At 43.1% G+C, this 22,650-nt stretch overlaps 1 protein-coding gene across 1 annotated transcript in view; it reads left to right on the forward strand.

Moving 5' to 3' along the window:
• Positions 1-22,650, forward strand: part of SLC16A2 (solute carrier family 16 member 2) — a 109,739-nt gene that overhangs the window by 78,437 nt on the left and 8,652 nt on the right. The window contains exons 2-3 of the mRNA XM_054472583.2: positions 18,381-18,525; positions 21,754-22,204. Of these exons, the coding sequence (XP_054328558.2) occupies positions 18,381-18,525; positions 21,754-22,204 (596 nt within the window). The remainder of the gene's footprint in view (positions 1-18,380; positions 18,526-21,753; positions 22,205-22,650) is intronic.

The following is a 22,650-nucleotide window of genomic DNA, read 5'->3' on the forward strand; positions in this document are numbered from 1 at the left end:
CTGGCATAAGGTCTGCCCCATCCCCATCAGACTTTGGATGAGGGAGGAAACACGGGTATGGTGACATCCTGTCCCTTATTTCTCAGAGCTGGTAATTGAGGTCCAGGGAACACAGGGCACTTGACCCTCTTCCAGGAACCAGAAAGCTGGAAACTCCTGTATTACTCAGTTGCTAGTAATTTAAAACAGTGCTTATTGCAGGGCTATATTCTGGAATAGAATGTATATTTTTAAAAATTTTTCCATATGTTATTGGAGTACAGGTGGTATTTGGTTACCTGAGTAAGTTCTTTAGCGGTGATTTGTAAGTTCTTTAGTGGTGATTTAGTGGTGAGTGCACCAAAATTTGTGAGTATACACTGCACCATATTTATAGTCTTTTATTCCTCGCCCCGCCCCACTCTTCTCTGGAAGTCCCCAAAGTCCATTGTATCATTCTTATGCCTTTGTATCCTTATCACTTAGCTCCCACATATCAGTGAGAACATATAATGTTTAGTTTTCCAGATGTACAATTTTTGATGAATCTCTCAGAGGCAATTATCAACCTTAATGTAATTCTGAGCTTCCCCCTTGCACCCTGTTTACTTTGTTTCACAATTGGACAAAATGAGTTCTAGAGAACAAAGGTCATTTGCACAAAATTCTACAGCAATCAATTGCAGAACTCAAAGTAAGGTTCTCTTAATAATAGGTATCCTTTATAAATAGAATGACCAGATGTTCCAGTTTATAAATATTGTCCCATTCTAATTATTAAAATTAAAAGTCCTTCTCAAAATTAGCATGGTACATATAATAAAATATGTTTCCCCCCTATTTATGTGCCATTAATTTTTCTTCATATATTAGGCTGGTGCAAAAGTAATTGCAGTTTTCGCCATTGAGAGTAATGGCAAAACTGCAATTACTTTTGCACCAACCTATATTGTTTCATATAGTCTTTACAATAACCCTACAATGTGACAAATTCTCTCATTTTACAGAGTAGGAAATTAAGTTTGAAAGGTTTTAGTTACCTGCCTGAAGAAATATAAATGGTAATATAAATGGTAAATGGTGAAGCCAGGCTTCTGATTCAGATTTTGTGGTGCTAGAACTGGGCAGTCAATTGCCATATTATTCTTTAGTGTCGACCAAACTCTCCCCAGAGAGACCTGTAGTATGCCCAGAACAGTTTGGCCTCTACTTGTGCCCCAATGGACATGCTATTTACCTGGGATTGGCAGACAGTACAGAGAACAAAGAGCCTAGGGTAGGAGGAGGGCAGAGGGCTTACGATCCCCAGGCCTGTTGATGAAAAGATTTTTCAGAGGCAGCTGATGACAAAAGCACTAGCCACTTTCATGGGGAGGTTGTAGAAGGTGCAACTATAACCCTGGAGCAGGTAGGGCATGGAACAAGAACCCAGTGCTGCTTCTGTGTCTCTGGTGGGCCCTCCCTCTGCTCCAGCAAAAGTTACCACATGGACACCATTAGCCAGAGCCCAGACCAGCTGCTGGCCCACTGCATGGAAAGTGCGTCTGGGGTATTCCATGCCTCAGGCCTAAGGATGAGGCCTCAGTGACTCTCTTCAAAGTGTTCCCCAAAATCCTGTTTACCCTCCACAGGGACGGGAGAGTACAGAAAACATTTTTGGGGTCCTGTGTTCAAGCACTATCTGGGATATAGGTATAGGCTTAAGCATTAGGAGATATACCTAATGTAAATGATGAATTAATGGGTGCAGCACACCAACATGGCACATGTATACATATTAACAAACCTGCACATTGTGCACATGTACCCTAGTACTTAAAGTATAATAATAATAAAAAAGAATATATTAATTTGAGCATTAAAAAAACCTTGTAGTCCTTCTCAGCTATCTCCTCTCCCCTCTGCAGACAGACTCTTGTCTCTTTTGATATCTTAAATCTTTGTGTAGTAGAAAAATACAGTGTGTTACTTTAGGCTCTGGTACTAACAGATTTGTGACTTTAGGTGATACCATTTAATCTTCCTGGGTCTCAGTTTCTCCACATGTAAAATGAGGAGGTTAGTCTAGATGATCACTGTGTTGTTATTCCAAACTCTTGCGTATGTGATTCAGTCTTATCTCTGCTACCATTCAGTAGGTCCCCAGACCAGGCTCCTTCCTACCCTCTCTAAAAAATTCAGATACCAGCCTCATCAGTGGCAGCTTCAGCCCTGCCTCCATACCCTTGTGGATATAATAATCACAGTCATAGTTTTTAACATTCCACTAGGACTTGTGTGTCCTCTCCAGTTCCTAAAGGTCCAAGTGCATTTCTTGACCCTGTCATTCAAAGATCTCTACACTCAGGAGTTGGTGGAAGGCTCACAACACATTTATTTTGTGAGGCTCTCTGGATATTTGTAAATGAAGAAATGCCAAAATACAGTCTCAAAAATTGTGGTACTTTTGAAATACTTACTTTTAACAGCTAAACATTGTAACACATATCATGCAAATACAATGCAACAGATGGCATTCACAAGATAATTACAGGATAGATAAAGTGTACACTAGAGATCTTTTGTGAATGAGAACTCCATCCAGACGGTCCCTCTAACCTCCTTCTCCTGCTCTTCCTGTTCCCCACAATGGACCCTGACAATAGACAATAGTTGATCCAATCCATTGCCTCTCAAACCTGGCAGTGCCCTCATATTACCCACACGGTGCAGATGCAGCTAGTCAAGCATGGTCCACGGGCTGGCATTTGGGATCACCAAACAAGCTCCCTTTACATGTGTGTTAGCCTTCTGCCTGGACTGGCCAGATCTTTGGATTGCATTACTCCATAGCTACTACAACCCCTAGCACTAGGCCAAAATCCTGGCAGGTTCTTAGTGTTGATTTCAGAGCTGAGGACCAGGGTGGAAATGTGTTTGCAATCTTTCCTGTACTCCTGCTCTCTCCCCACCCTCTTCAGGGCCATCACAGAGCCTCTACAAGAAGACACTCCAAGCCTTTAAGACCCTGACATTACCTTCCCTCTACCTCTACCCAAATTATATGATTTTTTCAAACCCGTCTTGTTCTAAAGGACCCTGACCTTCTCTTCAGCCACCTCACACAGACCCAATTAAAAGGAGACAGGGAGTAGACTGGGTTTCTTTTTTCTGATTTTCTTTTGACCCATACTGCTTTCTTTGCTGTCTTGTTGGCACATACATAGGTATTCAAGTGAAACAAGCCCAGACTTCAAAGTTAAGAACTTCAGGAGTGGAATTTTTCCACTCTTGGTACAGTGGGGAGTCTGGAGCAAGCTCTTTGCCTTCTTTGCACCTTCGTTACAGATCAGGCATCAAGGAATGAAAGATTAACCCTTGACCTTGCTGGAAGATGGCATGTTTACCTGATCCCTGATGTTCCAATCTCATAGTGACCACAGGGAGCCTGGAGCGTAGTACCAAGTGTGTGAGGGCATGCCATAGATAATGCAGTTGGGAATAAGGGAAATAACATTAGATGGAGGGTCAGAAGACCCAAAGTTAGGCCTACTTCTGGTCTTCTGGTACTAACTTGCTTCGTATCCTTGGAGAAGACATTCAAACTCTTCAGCCTCAATTTCTTCCTTTGCAAAATAGGGTGCATATAGCATAATAGCTAAGAGCAAAGACCTTATTGTCAGACAGACCTGGATTGGATGCCAACTCTACCACTTACTAGCTGTGTGATCTAATCTACTTACCAAGTCTTTCTTGGTATGTTTATTTACTTGAGAGCAGGTAAATGGAACACTAATATTATTTACTTTATGCAGTTGGTGTGAGAATTAAATGAAATAGCATAGCTAATATATGTAAAGAATTGGACACGGTGTCTGTCACATAGTAAGTGCTAAGTAAGTGTTAACTATTGTTACTACTAGTAGTACTACTACTTCTACTTCTACTATGAAGAAAAGAAAGATGTGAGGAAGGACATTTGCTGCCCTATTTATCTTACACAGTTGCTGTGAAGATCTAATGAGATAAGTGCTGAAAAAGGGTTTTGGGAGATAAAAGAACTCTACAGAAGTGAGGTGAGATTGACGTTAAATTATAAAGGTGTTGGGACCTTCTCCCTCACTGCCAGGTCGCTCTTGAGTCCATGGACTCTGACTTGATCAGTGCTGGCATGAGTGGCTATTGTCTTCCCTTCCCACCCACCCATCTTGCCTCCTGGCATATTGAATTAGAGGAAGGGGTTAGAAACTTTGACCTCCAACCTTCTGCTAACTCTACCACTCCCACCCCTACTACAGAGGCACCTGTCAGATAAGTAGCCAGTGCCCAACGCAGACCCAGAGTTCACTTTGCATTTGCCCTACTGAGGGCCTGGGACATGTGCTGTCTTCATTAGCAGCCTGGAGAAGTGGCTGTCCACATCTGCCTGCCCCAGGACTATATTTAAGTCATACATGCCAGGTCTCTTACATTAGCTCACCTAATCCTCACAGAACAATCATTTAGTTGGTACTTTTATAAGATCCATTTTCCGGATGAGAAAACTGAGGCTTAGAGACATGAAATAAGTTGCTCAAGGTCAAATAGAAAGTAAGGACGTAGAGCAATGGCTCACGCCTGTAGTCCCAGCATTTTGGGAGGCCAAGGTGGGCAGATGACTTGAGCCCAGAAGTTCAAGACCAGCCTGGGCAACATGGCAGAAACCCCATCTCTACAAAAAAATACAAAAACTAGCGGAGTGTAATGGCATGTCTGTAGACCCAGCTACACAGGAGGCTGAGGTGAGAGGATCACTTGAGCTTTGGAGGTTGATGCTGCAGTGAGCTGTAATCATGCCACTGCACTCCAGCCCGGGTGACAGCAAGATCCTGTCTCAAACAAACAAACAAAAAACACAAATAGCAGGTACATACACCTTGTTCTTAAACCCATGTCTGTCTGACTCAGAGCCTGCACATTTATCATTATACAAACATTATAGAAAGATTAATCCAGCCCATCCCTGATAGTTTAGTGGCTGGGAAAAAAAAATTCTAAAGGAGGAAAATTCATCTATCCTAGAAGCTTCATGTAGTGACAGAGGTCCCAGCCTTATTTGAGGAAGGCTAAGGTGAGGCTTAAGGAAATTTCCCAGCTGGGAAGCAGGTTGTTAACCAGCCAACTGATGTAATATCCTCTGTCCTGAAGGGACTTTTGATTTCCTTCCTCTGCTGTTTGTTCATTTTCCCCATCTCTCTCAGAAAACACTTAACAAAAAGGGGCATTATCCCGGAAAAGGCATTTTAGATTGAAAAATGAGCTCTGTCCATACTTTTGCAGTCTCTCTGCCTTCTTTTCCCCTACCTCCCTTCCTTCAGACAAGTAATTCAAGGGTGCTAGGGATTGTCAGCCTATTCCTGCTTAGAGGCAGGAACATGGCCTAAGTGGTCTCTTGAGATTTCCTGCAGGTTTTCATGCTTCATGAAGTCGTAGCAGCAGGCCCCCTGACGGTGGAGCCAACATTAGTGCTTGGCTCAGCTCTGAGGATCAAAGCCATATTAATCCTGGCAGCCAGCCTTCCCTGGATTGATTACCTTGTCATCTGCCCCAGGCCGACCATCCCAGGTTTCCTTCCTAATGTTAAACTGCAGTATAGTGAGAGTTGCTTCTGGTAACAGAGTGATAACCTGTCCCATTGGGGTGCCTGCTGGAAGCAGCTGCCCAAACTGGCTGCGTCTTTAGCTCAAAAGTGGCCTTAAAGCTATAAGCAGGGCCCTATTCAGTCTCAAGAGTAGGAAGAGGCTCATCATTTTGGTACTTGTTTCTTGTTTTGGCTTTACAAAGGCACTGATGCTTCCTGAAAGCTGAGCTTAGAAAATTGTTCATCTGACTCCCGCTGCTTCTTCTCTGGTGGTGGGACAGATCGATGGAGCAGCCATGTTTCCAAGGAGGGTATAGAGATTTGCTAACCTAATAAGAAGCAACTGGTGAGCTCTAGACATCATTGCGCAGTTCTAATTTCACACTCACTCCTTCTGGCCCATGGGCTCAGGGTTCCTTTTCCTAACCTCACAGGGTTCTGGTAACCATAAGGCCTCCAACCCACCATTTAAAGGTTGCAAGGCCGAGATGCTAAAATGACAGAAAGCCAGACAGGGAAGTAGATAGGGCATGGTGATGGAGGAGACCTGAGACCTGGTCCCTACCCTGCTATAAACCAAGTCTGTGGGCCTCATGTCTCCATCTGTAAACAACAGAAAGATCATTGATCGGTCTTTGCTTAATACCTCTCCATGCCTAGTGATATGGGGCAGGGAACCTGGGAAGGGGACTGTAAAAACCTTGAGGTAAATCTAGGCTGGGAGGCACTGCCCTAGAGTTCACGAAGGCCAAGTCCATAATGCCATTGCCTAATTGAATACTAGAAAAGCACCCCTGGAGGCAGGTGAGTTTGGCTGAGAGGTAAGTTGGGATTTACTTAATATCTAAAGAGAGAGAGAGGTCAAATAAATGGTTCAGTGGGCAGACAGAGAAAAGCAGGTCTAGGGGAGAAGGGAGATCTCAGGGACTTTCCCATGGAGCCCCAGGGGAGAGACTCAGAAAGATGAGGGCAATAGAAGAGAAGATATGACGAGAACAGTCTTATCAGAGGCTTATCAGGTATCACGGTACAGTAGAAGGAGCACAGGATTAGGATTCCAAAGCTGGGGATTTTTATCCTGGCTTAGTTAGCAATTGACTTGCTGTATGTCCTTGAGTAGTTTATGTCCTCTCTGAGCTTCAGTGTTCTCATCTGTGATATTTATTATTTATTTATTTATTTATTTATTTATTTATTTATTTTTGAGGCAGGGTCTCGCTTTGTCACCCAGGCTGGAGTGCAGTGGTACAATCTCAGCTCACTGCAGCCTCGATCTCCTGCTCAAGCGATCCTCCCACCTCAACACCCACCCCCGCCCCAACAAGTAACTGGGACTACAGGCCCGTGCCACCACGCCTGGCTAATTTTTATTTTATTTTATTTTTTTGTAGAGACGGGGTTTTGCCACGTTGCCCAGGCTGGTCTTGAACTCCTGAGCTCAAGCCATCTGCCTGTCTCAGCCTCCAAAAGTGTTAGTATTACAGGCATGAGCAACCGCGCCCAGCCTCATCTGTGATTTTTGTTTTTGTTTTTGTTTTTTCAAAGCTTTATTGAAGAATAATTTACAAATAGTAAACCACATATATTTCAAGTGTATAATTTGACGCATTTTTACATATGTAGATACGCAGGAAACCAAGAATGTGGAGAAAAGGGAACACTTATACACTGTTAGTGGAAATGTAAATTAGTTCAGTCACTGTGGAAAGCAGTTTGCAGATTTCTCAAAGAATGTAAGACAGAACTACAATTCAATCCAGCAACCCTGCTACTGAGTATCTACTCAAAGGAAAATAAGTCATTATACAAAAATGATACCTGCACTCATATGTTTATTGCAGCAATATTCACAATAGCAAAGTTTACAATATTCACAATAGCAAAGTCATGGAATCAACCTAGGTGTCCATCAGTAGATGATTGGATAAAGGAAATGTGGCATATTTATACCACAGAATACTACTCAAGCATAAAAAAGAATGAAATCATGTCTTTTGCAGCAACATGGATGGAACTGGAGGCCATTATCTTAAGTGAAATAAGTTAGCACAGAAAGTCAAATACCAAATGACAGGATTTCATTCTTTTTGATGGCCAAATGGTATTCCATTGTGTATATATACTACATTTTCTTTATCCATTTATCTGTTGATGAACACTTAGGTTGATTCAATATCTTGGCTGTTGTGAATAGTACTGCAATAAACGTGGCAGTACACTTAATTCTTTGACATACTGATTTTCTTTCCTTTGGATAAATATATAGCAGTGGGATTGCTGGGTCATATGGTAGTTCTATTTTTAGTTTTTTAAGAAATCACCACACTGTTTTCCATAATGGCTGTACTAATTTACATTCCTACCAACCATGTAATTTTATAGTAAGTCTTGAAATGAGATAATATAAGTATTCTAACTTTATTCCTTGTCAAAATTATTTTCTCAATTCTATGTTCTTTTCCTTTACACTTAAATTTGAGAATCAACTTGCAAAATTCTACCAAAAAAACCTCGCTGGAATGTTAATTAGGGTTGCATTGTATCTACAGAACAATTGTAGAGAATTGACATCTGACCCATGAACAATATATATCCCTCCATTTATTTGTCTTCTTTAATTTCTCTTAGCAACTTTTTGTAATTTTCAATATAGAGGTCTGACATGTTTTAAATCAAATTTATCCATAAGTATTACAAATTTTTGATGACATTGCAAATGGTATTTTTATTTCAATGTTTAATTATCCATTGCTGGTATATATAAATACAATTTGTTTTTGTATATTGACTTTGTATATTCTGAGATCTTGCTTAGCTTATTTATTGGTTCTAGTAGATTTTTTTGTAGAGTCCTTTGATTTTTCTAGGTTAATTTTAATGTTGTCTGTAAATAAAGACAGTTTTACTTCTTCATTTCCAACCTGTGTGTCTTCTATTTCTTTTTGCTGTCTTGTTTGTTCGTTTTTAACTTTTATTTTAGGTTTGGGGGTACATGGGAAAATATGTTACATAGGTAAACATGTGTCACGGGGGGTTGTTGTACATATTATTTTATCACCCAGGTATTAAGCCCAGTACCCAGTAAATATCTTTTCTGCTACTCTCCCTCTTCCCTCTTCCCACCCTCCCACGTCTTCTTACTGTCTTATTGCATTAGCTACAACCTCCAATGGAATGTTAAATAGAATTAGTGAGAGCAGACATCTTTTTCCTATCCTTTTTGTTTGTTTGTTTGTTTGAGACAGGGTCTCACTCTGTTGCCCAGGCTAGTGCAGTGGTGTGATCACACTCACTGTAGCCTCCACCTCCCCAGGCTCAGGTGATCCTCCTGACTCAGCCTCTTGAGTAGCTGGAACTCCAGGTGCGTGCCACCACGCCTAGCTAATTTTTGTATTTTTTGTAGAGAGTGGGTCTCACTATGTTGCCCAGGCTGGTCTTGAACTCCTAGACTCAAGTGATCCACCCACCTCGGCCTCCCAAATTGCTGGGATTAGAGGTGTGAGCCACTGCACCTGGCACCCTATTCCTAACCGTAGTGTGGAACCATTCAGTCTTTCACAAGATGATGCTAGCTATAGGCTTTTCATGGTTGCCCTCTATCAGGTTGTGAAAATTCCCTTGTATTTCTGGTTTGCTGAGAGTTTTTTAAAAATTTTGAATGGATACTGGATTTCGTCAAATGCTTTTTCTGCATTGGTTGAGATGATTATATATACATTTTTAATTTTAAGTCTGGTATAACTGCATATTGCATTGATCGATTTTTGAGCGTTTTTTCCTCTTTTTTTGAGACGGAGTCTCACTCTGTTGCCCAGACTGGAGTGCAGCGGCGCAATCTTGGCTCACTGCAACCTCCACCTCCTGGGTTCAAGCGAATCTCCTTCCTCAGCCTCCCAAGTAGCTGGGACTACAGGCACGTGCCACCATGCCCAGCTAATTTTTTTGTATTTTTTTAGTAGAGACAGAATTTCATCATGTTGGCCAGGCTGGCTTGAACTCCTGACCTCAAGTGATCCACCCACCTCGACCTCTCAAAGTGCTGGGATTACAGGCGTGGGCCACCGCTCCCAGCCTATCCTTTTTAGATATTGTGGGATTCAATTTGCTAAAATGTTAAGAGTTTGAAACTGTGTTCAGGATGGATCTTCATCTGTCATTTTCTTTTCTTGTGATATTTTTTATCTGGTTTTGGTGTTAGGGTAATACTGGCCTTATAGAATGAGTTGAGACGTGTTTCCTCCAATTTTTTGGAAGAGTTTGTGTAGAATTGGTATTATCTCTTCCTTAAATGTTTGGAATTCACAATTGAAGCCATCTTGGTCAGCCCCTCTATGATTCATATGGGGCTTGCATTCTAATAAGACCATCTTGCAGTTCTAATAAGACTCTGTCTTCAATCTTTTTGTGTTAGATATGTGTGTCTCTTCTCTGTCTCCTTATTTCTTGTCTGTCTTTGTCTTTGGCCTGTTTCCCATACCTTCTATTAGGTGAATGTCTGACAATCTGAGTCTGTAGGTGCTGGGCCAGCCTTCTCAGAGAAAGATGAGGAAACTGTTTCAAGCCATAGTTTCTCCCAATACTGGTGAGTTTTAGTAAAAAAAAAAAAAAAAAACCTGTAATCTGCCTTAGCTACTAAAGTAGGTAACTGACCATTGTCCAAAAGCAGTGGGTTTCAAATCAGTGGCCATAGGCCATAAGTAGAGCCCAGTTACCCTTGAAGGACTGGAACAAGAGTTAAAATGTCTCATTTTCAGACTTGGCATGGGCACTCTTAAGTGTAGTTCTCTCTGTCTGACTCTGTCTCAGTTTGACTCTCTGTAAAATTAGTAACTGAACCCCTAAATCTTCTAACTCCAAAAGTGAAAGTAAATAAACAATAGCTGCAGAGGGAAGGAGGCCAAATAACCTAATATGGAGGTAATAAGACAACTTATATTTTCAGTGAATATTTGGCTTTAAAACCTTTGAAACTTGGGCTGGGCATAGTGGCTCATACCTGTAATCCCAGAGCTTTGGGAGGCTAAGGAGGGAGGACGACTTGACACCAGGAGTTTGAGACCAGCCTAGGCAACATAGCAAGATACCATCGCTTCAAAAACTTAAAAAAAAAAAAAAAAGCCGGGTGTGGTGGTGCATTGGTGCGTGCCTGTAGTACCAGCTACTCAGGAGACTGAGGTGGGATGATAGGTTGAGCATGGGAGCTTGAGGCTGCAGTGAGCCATGATTGTGCCACTGCACTCCAGCCTGGGTGACAGAGCAAGACCCTGTCTCTAAAAAGAAAACAAAGTTTTGAAATTCAAATTAGGTAGCCCAAGAAAATTGACATGTCTTGAGACAAAATGTGGAAAGATAAAAATGAGATTTGTGTGGTTTTTTTAAAAATTTTATTTATTTTTATTTTTTTTGAGACGGAGTCTTGCTCTGTCGCCCAGGCTGGAGTGCAGTGGCCCGATCTCGGCTCACTGCAAGCTCCACCTCCCGGGTTCATGACATTCTCCTGCCTCAGCCTCCCGAGTAGCTGGGACTACAGGCACCTGCCACCGCGCCTGGCTAATTTTTTGTATTTTTAGTAGGAGACGGGGTTTCACCGTGTTAGCCAGGATGGTCTCGATCTCCTGACCTCGTGATCTGCCCGCCTCGGCCTCCCAAAGTGCTGGGATTACAGGCGTGAGCCACCGCACCCGGCCGCGATTTGTTTAGATATGGAATGCTTGGAAAGTAATGTTTTCTAGTATTGCTGTGCCACCCCCAGAAAAACACCATCACATTATAATGAAGAAAAAAGTAAGATACTGGGAGAACCCAATGCCAGGACAAATATGAAAGTACTTTTGGGCTTTTAAAATAAAGACTTGCTAGAAATATGAAGTAGAATTCTAGACACAATGGATGGATGGTGAGTAGCTACCAAAGTAAATGGGCTTAGAGTGTCTGAGTGCTGGAAGAAAGAGCTTTTCAACACAGTGTTTGTCAGAAAATGGAAAAAGGTTTGAAAGAAGCTTCTCTGAGCAAGAGTGTTTCATCTATTCACTGGACAGACAGTTATGTAGCACTTAACTCTGGGCCCTGCCCAAGGCCAGGGAAATAATTAATAAATGACACTCAGCTGGAGGTCACTCTTCTGGTGCGCTGCAGAGATAAGGGCTCCTGTTATCTCAGTCCCCAAAGAAGAACAGAGTCTTGCATTTCTTCCCTCTGGAGTTCCCCAGCTGACCCCTGAAGTGCCTTCACCTACATCCTCCTTTTAAATATGTTTCACCAATTCTTTCAGTCATCTGACTAATGCGTGCCCACCACCTGGCTGGATGTGCCGGCATAAGTCATCACAGTCCTGGGCTGCCTGCTACCTGCCACACACTGTCCCCATGCCAAACCAATACCATTCCAACTATCCCATTTATCCAAACTAGATGTAGACACATCACCATGTTCTGGGAACTCTGAAGAGGTGTGGTGATGGGGCAGAAGCAAGTGAATATTTCTGGCAACACAGAATCCAATTCATGGTGCCATTCTCTCCACTTAGCACTGGGTATAGCAGTTGGATAGCTTAGCCTTAGAACCTGTCCTCTTAATCCTATTTGCTATTCTCTCACTGTACTGTGCATCTTGTCAGGAAGTAGGGGCTCTTGAATAGAGCCATCTCTGCCCCTGTGTCACCCACCTTATCTCTCTTCCTATCTACCCTTGACCTAGCTTTGACCCTTATTTGACTTTGCACCATCATTCCCTCATTTGAGCTTTTGTTAGTTCCCCACAATAACAGGAATTTATGAAAGCTTATAATGTATTTGGAGAGTTTGGCTCTTGGAGTACCCCCTCTCTCTCTTTCAACTCAGAGGGGGATAGCTCAGAGAGGTTGGCTTTCAGCAGCCAAGGAGTGAGGAATCTGGTCTCACACTTGAATTATTTTCTGAGCAGTCTCCTGTACTTCAAAGACATTAGCCTGAGTGCCTGGGTAAGGAGCCAAGGCACTAATTGAGTATTTGAGTAAAAAGACTTTGAGGATGAGGAAGCTTGAGAGCCAACAGATCCAGGATGGTGCTGGAAAAGCCAGAGTTCTGGCCTTGTGGTGCCCAGGTCCAACAGAAATCTAGTTAGATATGGGTGCTTTGAGGAGGAAAGTAAGGGTGCCTGCTGAATACAGACATATGTTCACTTAGGTACAGGCCTTTTGGGGCCTATGGCATCACTCCATGATACCATAGGAGAGGGGTAGGCCTTGTTACCGCTGAGAGGAGAAGGTTAAGGTTGAAAATAACTCTGGGAACCACTGAGGAAAAGTGTGAATGGTATAATAATTATACCATTGAATTATATGAATTATAATAGTTCATCCTCAAAATCCAAGGATCTGTTGAACACAAAATTTATTAGTCAGGAATCAGATACTTGCTCAGCACTTATGCACTGTGGATTGAAAATAATGCTTTCTCCCTGATGGAATGTTATAAGCTTCCACCTCTGATTTTTCCAAGTCTGTTTAGAAAGATAGGTCTGTACATTGCCTGTTGAAATCCACCCAACTCTCCCACATATCTCAGCTGCTTCACTGAAATCTCTTTGTCTTCCCCATATAAGAGCAGGGGTAATTATGGGGAATGAAAGAAACTCCTAGCTTTGAGTCCAAGAATTGTTAGAATTCTAGAAAACCTCTACCTACTCTTTGCATTTTCCAAAATGGGAAACTGAATGTAAGAAAGGTAAAGGATAACCAGTAACACCCAATAACACCTATCTATTATCAATATGGTTATAATTGTCACCATAATTGTTATCATGACTATTAGTTCTTCTTTTTTAATATAGTCATTGCTTGATTATTTTTCTCTTACTAAAATTTTTGGATAACCTATCCCACTAACAGTTCCTTAAGTCACTTCTCTTATATAATGCTATTTTTCTTCAGTCACAATCTAACTATTAGATTACCTTTCTCTCCCTTTATAGAAAATTTTCTCTCACTTGGAGTTTCTGACTTCTCTGAAAATCTTTAAATAGAAAATTTTATTCTGGCCTTGAACCATGAGGTTCATAAATTTTATTGCCCTACTTAAAAAAACAATGTGTTCCCTACTCCACTGTGAGATCCTTGAAGTCAAATACCATATGTCACTCATTTAACATCTTGAATGCCTATGGGATAGACATGTGTCTGGGCCAGAGAGAATGTTAAATAACTGTTGAATAAATTAATATAACATATGAATTACTTCATTTTTAAAAATATACATTTAGTATTAAAAACTGTATTAAGGCACTTTTCTCTATACTTCCAATGCAATACAGCTAAAAATGCTGGACATTATCTTTAAAACAAATGTAACAAGATTGAAAATTGGAGAGAAGAAGGCAGATGGGCTAGGAAACTTGGGATCTAAGAAAAAACGTAACAGAAAACCTGAGTTTTCTTTTTGCTTCACATATCTTAGACCTGGAGCTGAAGAAGCCAGCAACCAAGAAATGCCAATGGAAGCAGACAAAAAAAAAGCTTGATTTGTCTAGCCAAAAGACAGGAAAAGGGGCAGCCTAGCAAAACAAAAAAGTTTAAACAATAACCCCTCTACTCCAGCCTAACACCATGGGAAAAAATGCACCCCACTTGACCTTTGCCAACAAAGGTCTACTGGCGAGCCAAGACTTCTACACTCACCCAGCTGTAACAAGGTGCTCAACCTCCCCGCCTCCCATGCTGAGGTGGTGTCAGAGAAAACTTAGTAGGGAGCCAGGAATTTCTTCCCCTCTCAGCAGTAACAAGGCCTACCCCTCCCCCATGGTGTCAGTAGAGACCACATAGGGAGCCTGGACTTTCACCCTTGCCCAGGTATAACCTCCAACCACTTCTCCCACTCCTGGCAAGGTGCCAAGGTGGTGTCAGTGAAAGCCAAGTAGGAAACTGGGAATTTCACCATCACTCACTGAGGTAAGACCACATGGGACACAGTAACAAGGAACCCCTACTCCTCCCAACCAGGAAGATATCAAAAGAAGCCTAGTAGGGATCTTGAATACCCACCCCTGCTCAGCAATAACAAGGTACCCTTCCTTCTTAGAGTGTCAATAGAAGCTAAGCAGGGAACCTGGACTTCCATCCCCATCTGGTAGTAATGAAGTGGTCCCTCAATGGCACAGTATCAGAAGAGGCCTTCTAAAACACAAGATTTAAATAAGATCCAGAGTCTCATATCTAAAATTTCCAGAATACAATAGAAAATCACGAATCACATCAAGGACCAGGGAAATCTTGACTTCAACAAGAAAAGACTATCAACTGACACTAACATGAAGATAACACAGAAATTGAATTATTTGGCAAGGATTTTAAAGCAGCCATTAAAAAATGCTTTAACAAATCATTACAATCATATTTGGAACAAATGAAAAAAATACTAAGTCTCAGCAGATAAATAGAAGATATAAAGATGAAATAAATGGAAAATTTTGGAGCTGAAAAATATATAACCCAAATAAAATAAGCCCACTGGATGGGCCCCACAGCAGATGAGAGAAGACAGAAGAAGGAATCACTGAACTTGAAGGCAGAACCATAATAATTATCCAGTCTGGACCACAGAGAGAAAATAGATTGAAAAAAATGGAAAGAGCCTCAGATGCCTGTGAGGTTATAACAAAATATTTAACATTTCTGTCATCAGAGGAGTCCCAGAAGAGGAAAAAGGCGGGGCTGAAAAGATACTTGAAGCAATAATTGCTGAAAACTTCCCATCTGGTAGAAACATAAGTCTGTAGATTTAAGAAACTGTGCAAATCCCAAAGAGAATAAACTCAAAGAACTCTATGCCAAGACACATCATAGTCAAACTTTCAAAAACTAAACACACAGACATGCACGTGCCTGCACACACACACACACACACACACACACACATCTTGAAAACAGTAAGAGAGAAATGACACCTTAACTCTAGGGGAAAAACAATTAAAATGACAGAAGATTTCTCATCAGAAACCATGGAGGGCAAAGTGCTGAAATAAAAGCTCTCTTAGCTCAGAATTGTATATCCAGTGAAAGTATCCTTCAGGAATGAATGAGGAAATCAATACATTCTCAAACGAAGGAAAACTAAGAGAATTTGTCCCCAACAGACCTACCCTAAAAGAATAGCTAAAGGAAATTATTTAACCGGAAAAGAAACAATAGAAGAAGGAATCTTGGAACATCAGAAAGAAAGAACAGTGGAAAAAGTAAAATTATACATAAATATAACAGATATTATAATATAATTGATTTAGATTTCTTCTCCTTTTGTGTTTTCTTTTTTTTCTTTTTTTTTTTTTTTTTTTTTTTTTGGAGAGAGGCTCTCACTGTGTCACCCAGGCTGGAGTGCAGTGGCACAATTATGGCTCACTGCAGCAGCCTCAACCTCCTGGGCTCAGGTGATCCTCCCACCTCAGCCTCCTGAGTAGCTGGGACTATGGGTGTGCACCACCATGCCCAGCTGATTTTTTGTAGAGATGGAGTTTTGCCATGTTACTCACGCTGGTCTCAAACTCCTAGACTCAAGTGATCTGCCCACCTTGGCCTCCCAAAGTGCTGAGATTACAGGCATGAGCCATAGTGCCTGGTCCCTTTTGTGTTTTGTAAATTAGGTTTAACAGTTGAAGAAAAATTATAATAATGCCTAATGTGGTTATTAATAGATGTAGAGGAAATATTTAAGACAATTTTATTATAAATGAGGGAGGGTGAGGAGATATAAGGGAGGTTAGGTTTCTATACTCCTCTCAAACTAGTAACATGTCGACACCAATGATGTATACATATGATGTGATACCATTATATAGATATAATGTGATTTCTTTGAGTACATTTTTCAGTGGCCACTAAATGTTTAAACATTTAGAAGTTTTATAGTTTTAAGTTTTACATTGTCTATGATCCATTTTGCATTGATTTTTAAACATGATGTGATTATTGATATTTACAAAGTTCTCTTATACATATAATTAAATCTGATTATTTTTTCTTTAGACGGAGTCTCACTCTGTCACCCAGCCTGGAGCGCAGTGGTGAGATCTCGGCTCACTGCAAGCTCCGCCTCTTGGGTTCAAGCGATTCTCCTGCCTCAGCCTCCCGAGTAGCTGGAACTACAGGCGCCCGCCACCACACCCAGCTAATTTTTTGTATTTTGAGTAGAGACGGGGTTTCACTGTGGTAGCCAGGATGATCTCCATCTCTTGACCTCGTGATCTGCCTGCCCTGGCCTCCCAAAGTGCTGGGATTACAGGCGTGAGCCACCACGCCCGGCCCTGATCATCAGCGGATCACAAGGTCAGGAGATTGAGACCATCCTGGCTAACACAGTGAAACCCCGTCTCTACGAAAAACACACAAAAAAAATTAGCCGGGCCTGGTGGCAGGCGCCTGTAGTCCCAGCTACTCAGGAGGCTGAGGCAGGAGAATGGCGTGAACCCAAGAGGCGGAGCTTGCAGTGAGCCAAGATCAGGCCACTGCATTCCAGCCTGGGCGACAAAGCAAGACTGTGTCTCAAAAAAAAAAAAAAAAAAAAAAAAAGAAAGAAAGAAAAAGAAAAAGAAATGTTTGAGGCAGGCACAAGCAGAAATTTTAATCTCCATTTCACAGATGAGAAAACTGAGGATTAGAGAAATGCTGTGTGACTTCTCAAGATCTCACAGCTGATAGGAGATGAAATGGCAAGGTAAGAGGTGAAACTGTGATAAAAAGTTAAGGTCTCCTGCTGTCCCAGGCTAGTACTTTTGAAGCCAGGCAGAGAGGGCTCAGGGTAGGGCTCCAACAAAGTAAAGATTCCCAGTGGGGAGCTGAGCAACCTATTTGGCACTGAGGTAAGAGACACAGCCAGTTGACTAGCCCCAGACTGAGCTCCTTTGGCCCATTGGGGCTCCACAATTGGAGAGAGCCAGAAGTTGGCCCAGAAGTGCCTAGCTCATGTGTCACTCAATTAATGCTCTTTGATGATGATGATGAAGAGTTGGAAGTGTTCAAAGGAGAGTTCTGAAATTAATTTCAGAGTTAGAAATTAAAGCTAAGAGGAAAAGTTAAGGGAACTAAGATTATTTGGCGGAGAAAAGAGAGACTCGAGATGAAACTTGATAACAGCCTTCAGACGAAAAAAAAAAAAAAAAAAAGCTTGAACTTTCCTTCTGAGGGCTGAGCAAAGGGAAACAGACTGGAAGAATCTAAGTAAAAGGGCAAGTTCCTTCCTCCTTAGTGAGGATTGTTATAGACACTTAAAAGCCTTTAGAAACAGGATAATATCTTCTTGAGTTTGAAGTCAGGAATTTGCCAAACATGGGTTCTGATGACGGATTTCAGCATGAGGGTTACATGACTCTTGCACAGTGTCCTTAGAAATCTTTAGGTGGCCCATGAACCTGCCTTGTATCCTAGTACAATTCCAGGAGGCTTTTGTCTGTCGCCTTCTCTGCTCCTTAGTCTTATCATCTTCACAGGGTTGTTCTAATGCTGGAGACAAGCCTGACCTTAGCTCCTGAAAGCTCAACCCCAATGTTTTTTGCCCCTGAAGCCAGTGGCTTAGAACCTAAGGCTGTAGATCTGGCTTAGCATCCCTGGAAAGGCCTGAAATATTGACTAGTCCAAATCTTACCCCAGTGATAGAATCCCCTGTTTTATATCTAGTCTCTTCTTGCAAAACTCTCTGATCATCAGGGACTAGTAAGCTGGCAATGCAGACCAATGCAATGCTCCCTGTGAAAGGCCAGAGAAGAAGAGCTGAGATACCAGCAGTACCACCAGGCACTACACTAAGCTAAAGTGTCTTTGCGCTTGTTTTCTCTGCAGCATGGGTAGGAGCCCTCGCGATGGGTATGATCTTCTTCTGTTCTCCCATTGTGAGTATATTCACTGACCGTTTGGGCTGCCGAATCACAGCAACCGCGGGGGCTGCCGTTGCTTTCATTGGCCTCCATACCAGCTCCTTCACCAGGTAAGGCTAAGAGTTGGTGGTTATTTCCCCAAGGCTGAGGGTTGGTTTTTTTCTGGGCTTTAGCTAGGGTTACTTTTCTCACTGCAGAATCCCCTGTGGCCATGGCCCTGTAGGGCCCTCAAAGATCCTCCACCCTGGATTCAGAATCCAGTGAACTCATCTAGGTAGGGTCCCCAGGACACATTGGTAGGGAATATCCCCAGAGAGGACCCAAGAGTTCCAAAGTGGTAGGAGTACTCTAAGCCTGGTAGTTCATAGAGCTGGGCCCAAGTCCGGTTTTGGCCACTGAATGGCAATGGAACAATTGATGAGTACCATTGCTGTTTCTATGCCTCAATTTCTATATCTGTAACATGAGGGGATTTGACCATATGGTCTTTTTACATCTCTTTCAACTCTGCTATTCGATTCCCCTTCAGTGTGCCACACATCTCACAACCTCACTTTCCATCCCAAGATTGAGCTTCTCTAGTGAGCCCACGTGAACACCTAGCACAGGATTCCCAAAGGAATCTTATGCTGAAAAAGAGGTCAACTGAGCCCAAGGATGTTTAGCATTTCTGACTCTTTTTCCAGATAGCTCAGGCTGCTGACATATGGATGATTTGGGACAGATAATGATTTACAGCATGGGCATCAGAAGGATGATTAGCAATATCCCTTACTGAGATACAAACCCAGAACCCAGCTACCCAGCTAGGTCTGGGCTAAACTGAAACCCTAGTCCCACTGGTTCCACTGGCAGAACTTGGCAGCGTCAGGCGAGAAGCAAGCTCTAGGTTCATTTTCTGCTTTCTTTTCTGCCAGCCCTGCAGAAGAATGTGTGTAGGGTAAGGGAGAATAAATACCCTATACCACAGCCTGAGGAATATGGAATTCCTAAAGAACTCTGTTGACTTTCTGCCAAAGACACTTTGGAAGTTATGGTACCTCCTACTTCCAATCTGCTTGGGCCGATGTAGGGGAATGCCAGCCTGGAAACACGGAAATGAGAAATGGCCATGGTGACACGTCTGGGATGAGGTCAGAGCTAATTTGTCAGAGACTTGCTTTCTGAGCTTAGTTGCCCAGAAAAGCGTCATGGCTCTCTAGGCCTAAGGTTCCACTCACAGTAGAGAATGATAATTGTGTTTTGCCTTAACTGGGCCCTGTGAGGTAAGCCAGCTTTCTTTATGACTTGAGCATTTCCAGCTGCCCAGCCTACCCTACAGCAGAGCTTGGATTTGGCCTGCAGTCATTTCTTGGCTTCGTCCCGTCCAACTGGGACAGAGAAGGGAAAAACCGTGTCCTGCCTGGAAACTACTCAGCACTCCCAGGGCAGCAGCTCCAAACCTTTTCAGAACCCCTCTGGTGGTCAGCCTCATTCGCCCCCAGCAAGCTGGTGCCTGGCTCCTTGTGGGGAGGAGCTAGGCTTCAAAAGCAGCTCCAGTCTCAGCACTATACAGCAAAGGTCTGTTTTTTAAGACCGAGCAGAGCAAAGTGTAAACGAATTAGCAACATATGGATCCCATTTCCCTTCCAATCCACATGGGCTCAATTACAGGAGGGGAAGGAGCTCAGATGTGGTGTTTTCTTCTGGCGCACTTCTGTATGCACACTGGAGTAGGCATTCTGTTCTCTAGCCCCTAACCTTATTCTCTAGCCGCTTTGTTCTTTCTGTAAGAGGATCTTCAGAGCCAAGAAACTTTCTGGATGGCTTCACATCCAGTGGAAAAATGGTTCTGCTCATGGCTAGAGCTCCAAATCATCCTTCCTGTTGTCTCAATCAGGGCCCTGAGTTCCTCTGAATGACATGGAATGGGGCAGGATGCAGGCAGGGCTGGTGGGGCTTTGGAAAACCCAAACAATGGGCCTCTAGTCCTGGGGCCCAGCTAGAAGTAGATCCACCACACAGCACCCTAAACCAAATCCTATGTTTTTCCCCCACTGGCCCCTTCCCTGAAGGTCTAACACAAGGCCCCTTGGATAAGGCCCCCAAGCCAGGCCAATCCCATAGGGTACCTAGAATCTAATGGGCACAGGCCCAAAGGAACCTGACAGAAGAGGAGCAGTTGGCTTAGCTATGTGTTCCAAGCAGAGACAACCCTTTCAAAACCAAATCCTTGCTCACGTCCAATGAATACCAGCAGATGGAAAGCAATAGTGATGACAGCTATCTTAGAATCACGCACCACATCTTCTCTGCAGCTTAGGCCCAGTAATTTAGTATGAGGACTGGGTCTATCTCCAGAGAAGAACTGCCTGGCCAAGAAGAGTATTAGGTAATTTAGTGGCCAGATAAGAACTATTGCAAAATATATTGAGGCATCAAAAAGAAAACAAAATTCTTTACTAGGTTGTGCCAATATTATCTGGGGGCATATGGCTGGCCAAACTGACCTTCCTATTGCCTTTCCCCTTCTGACCCTTTATGTTACAGAGGCTTATGGCCACAGCAGGGCCTATGAGTTTTAAGCCAGGACCTGTCTTACTTGGCCAGGCCCACAAATTCTTTGAGGCTCCACTTCTTGTCAAGGAGCCAGGCTACTCTAGGGAACAAATCTATACCATATCCAGAAACAAAAGCAGGACTCTAAAAGTTAAAGAGACTCCTTACCTAATGATCCCTACTGAGATCATCCAGGGCCTAGTGTAAAGGGACTTGGGATATGGGGACCTTGGGCAGGGTTGGGGAGGGCATATGTCTCAGAAGATCATCAGCCATTCTCTGAAATATTAATGGCCTTAGCATGGAGAAAGACACTGAAGAGTCCCATGGAAGGTTTCAATCTTCCAGGATTTTGACTTCTTGCAGACCTTTGTTGCTACCTGGGATAAAAGCTTTGGCCACCACCAATAGTAAGGTGAGACTATTCTCTCTAAGACAATGACTCCCTGTAGCCCCTCATCCAGCTTTTACATGGGCTAGTTCTGGCTTTCCTCTGAACAGTCCTCTTTGATGGGGTGCTATGAGTCATGCTAGAGTCACACAGACCTGGATTCAAGTCCAAGTTTTGCTGATTCCCAGTTACGTTACCTTGGGCTAATCATTTTACCTCGCTGAGCCTCTGCTTCCCCATCTGCAACACAGGGATCAGAAGGCCCTCTTCTTTGTCTGTTCTGAGGGTCAGTGGCAAGTGGGGCTGTGGGTTAAGGGTGGAGGAATGGAAGTCTCAGGAAGCTGACAGGGGAGGGCAGGTAGATTGCTGGTCAGGCTGCTGAGGACAGCTCTTGGTGTTTCTCCCACAGCTCCCTAAGCCTGCGCTACTTCACCTACGGGATTCTCTTTGGTTGTGGCTGTTCCTTCGCCTTTCAGCCATCCCTCGTCATCCTGGGCCACTACTTTCAACGCCGCCTGGGTCTGGCCAATGGTGTGGTGTCTGCTGGGAGTAGCATTTTCTCCATGTCCTTCCCCTTCCTCATCAGAATGCTGGGGGATAAGATCAAGCTGGCCCAAACCTTCCAGGTGCTGAGTACCTTCATGTTTGTTCTTATGCTGCTTTCACTCACCTACCGGCCCCTCCTGCCCAGCTCCCAGGACACCCCAAGCAAGAGAGGTGTCCGCACCCTGCACCAGCGCTTTCTGGCTCAGCTCAGGAAGTACTTCAACATGCGAGTGTTCCGCCAACGCACTTACCGCATCTGGGCCTTCGGGATTGCTGCTGCTGCCCTTGGCTACTTTGTTCCCTACGTACACCTGGTGAGGAATACCAGGGTGGGCCCACCCCACCTGGCCCCAAGAAGCTACCCTCAACCTGCCTAGATTCCAGAGGGTGGGGGTGGGAGACATTGAAAGGGCAGAGCTGGGACCTTTGGGAAAAGAAACAAAATATTTGTTGGAGAGATCCAGAGAGGGGAAAAGAGAGAGGTCGAGGGAAGACCTTAGTGGAAAATGGGGGCAATTCCACAGGGGGAAGCCCATGGACCATGGCTTCTCCCACAGTAAAAATTTAGATAGATTTTGAAGAGATACGCATTGCCAGGATGCAGGAGACTGGCCCCGGTGACCCAAGACAGGATTCTGTGGAATACTGGTCTTTGTGGTCAAATGATTTTGTTTAGGAAGTAACATATGCTGGATCTCTCTAGCTTTATAATGTGTAGTAATCTCTTAAAGGGACTAAAAAAATTTGTAGGAAAGAAACC

Source organism: Pongo pygmaeus, chromosome X (genome assembly GCF_028885625.2).
Source record: "Pongo pygmaeus isolate AG05252 chromosome X, NHGRI_mPonPyg2-v2.0_pri, whole genome shotgun sequence".
In the NCBI taxonomy this organism is placed as follows: Eukaryota; Metazoa; Chordata; class Mammalia; order Primates; family Hominidae; genus Pongo; species Pongo pygmaeus.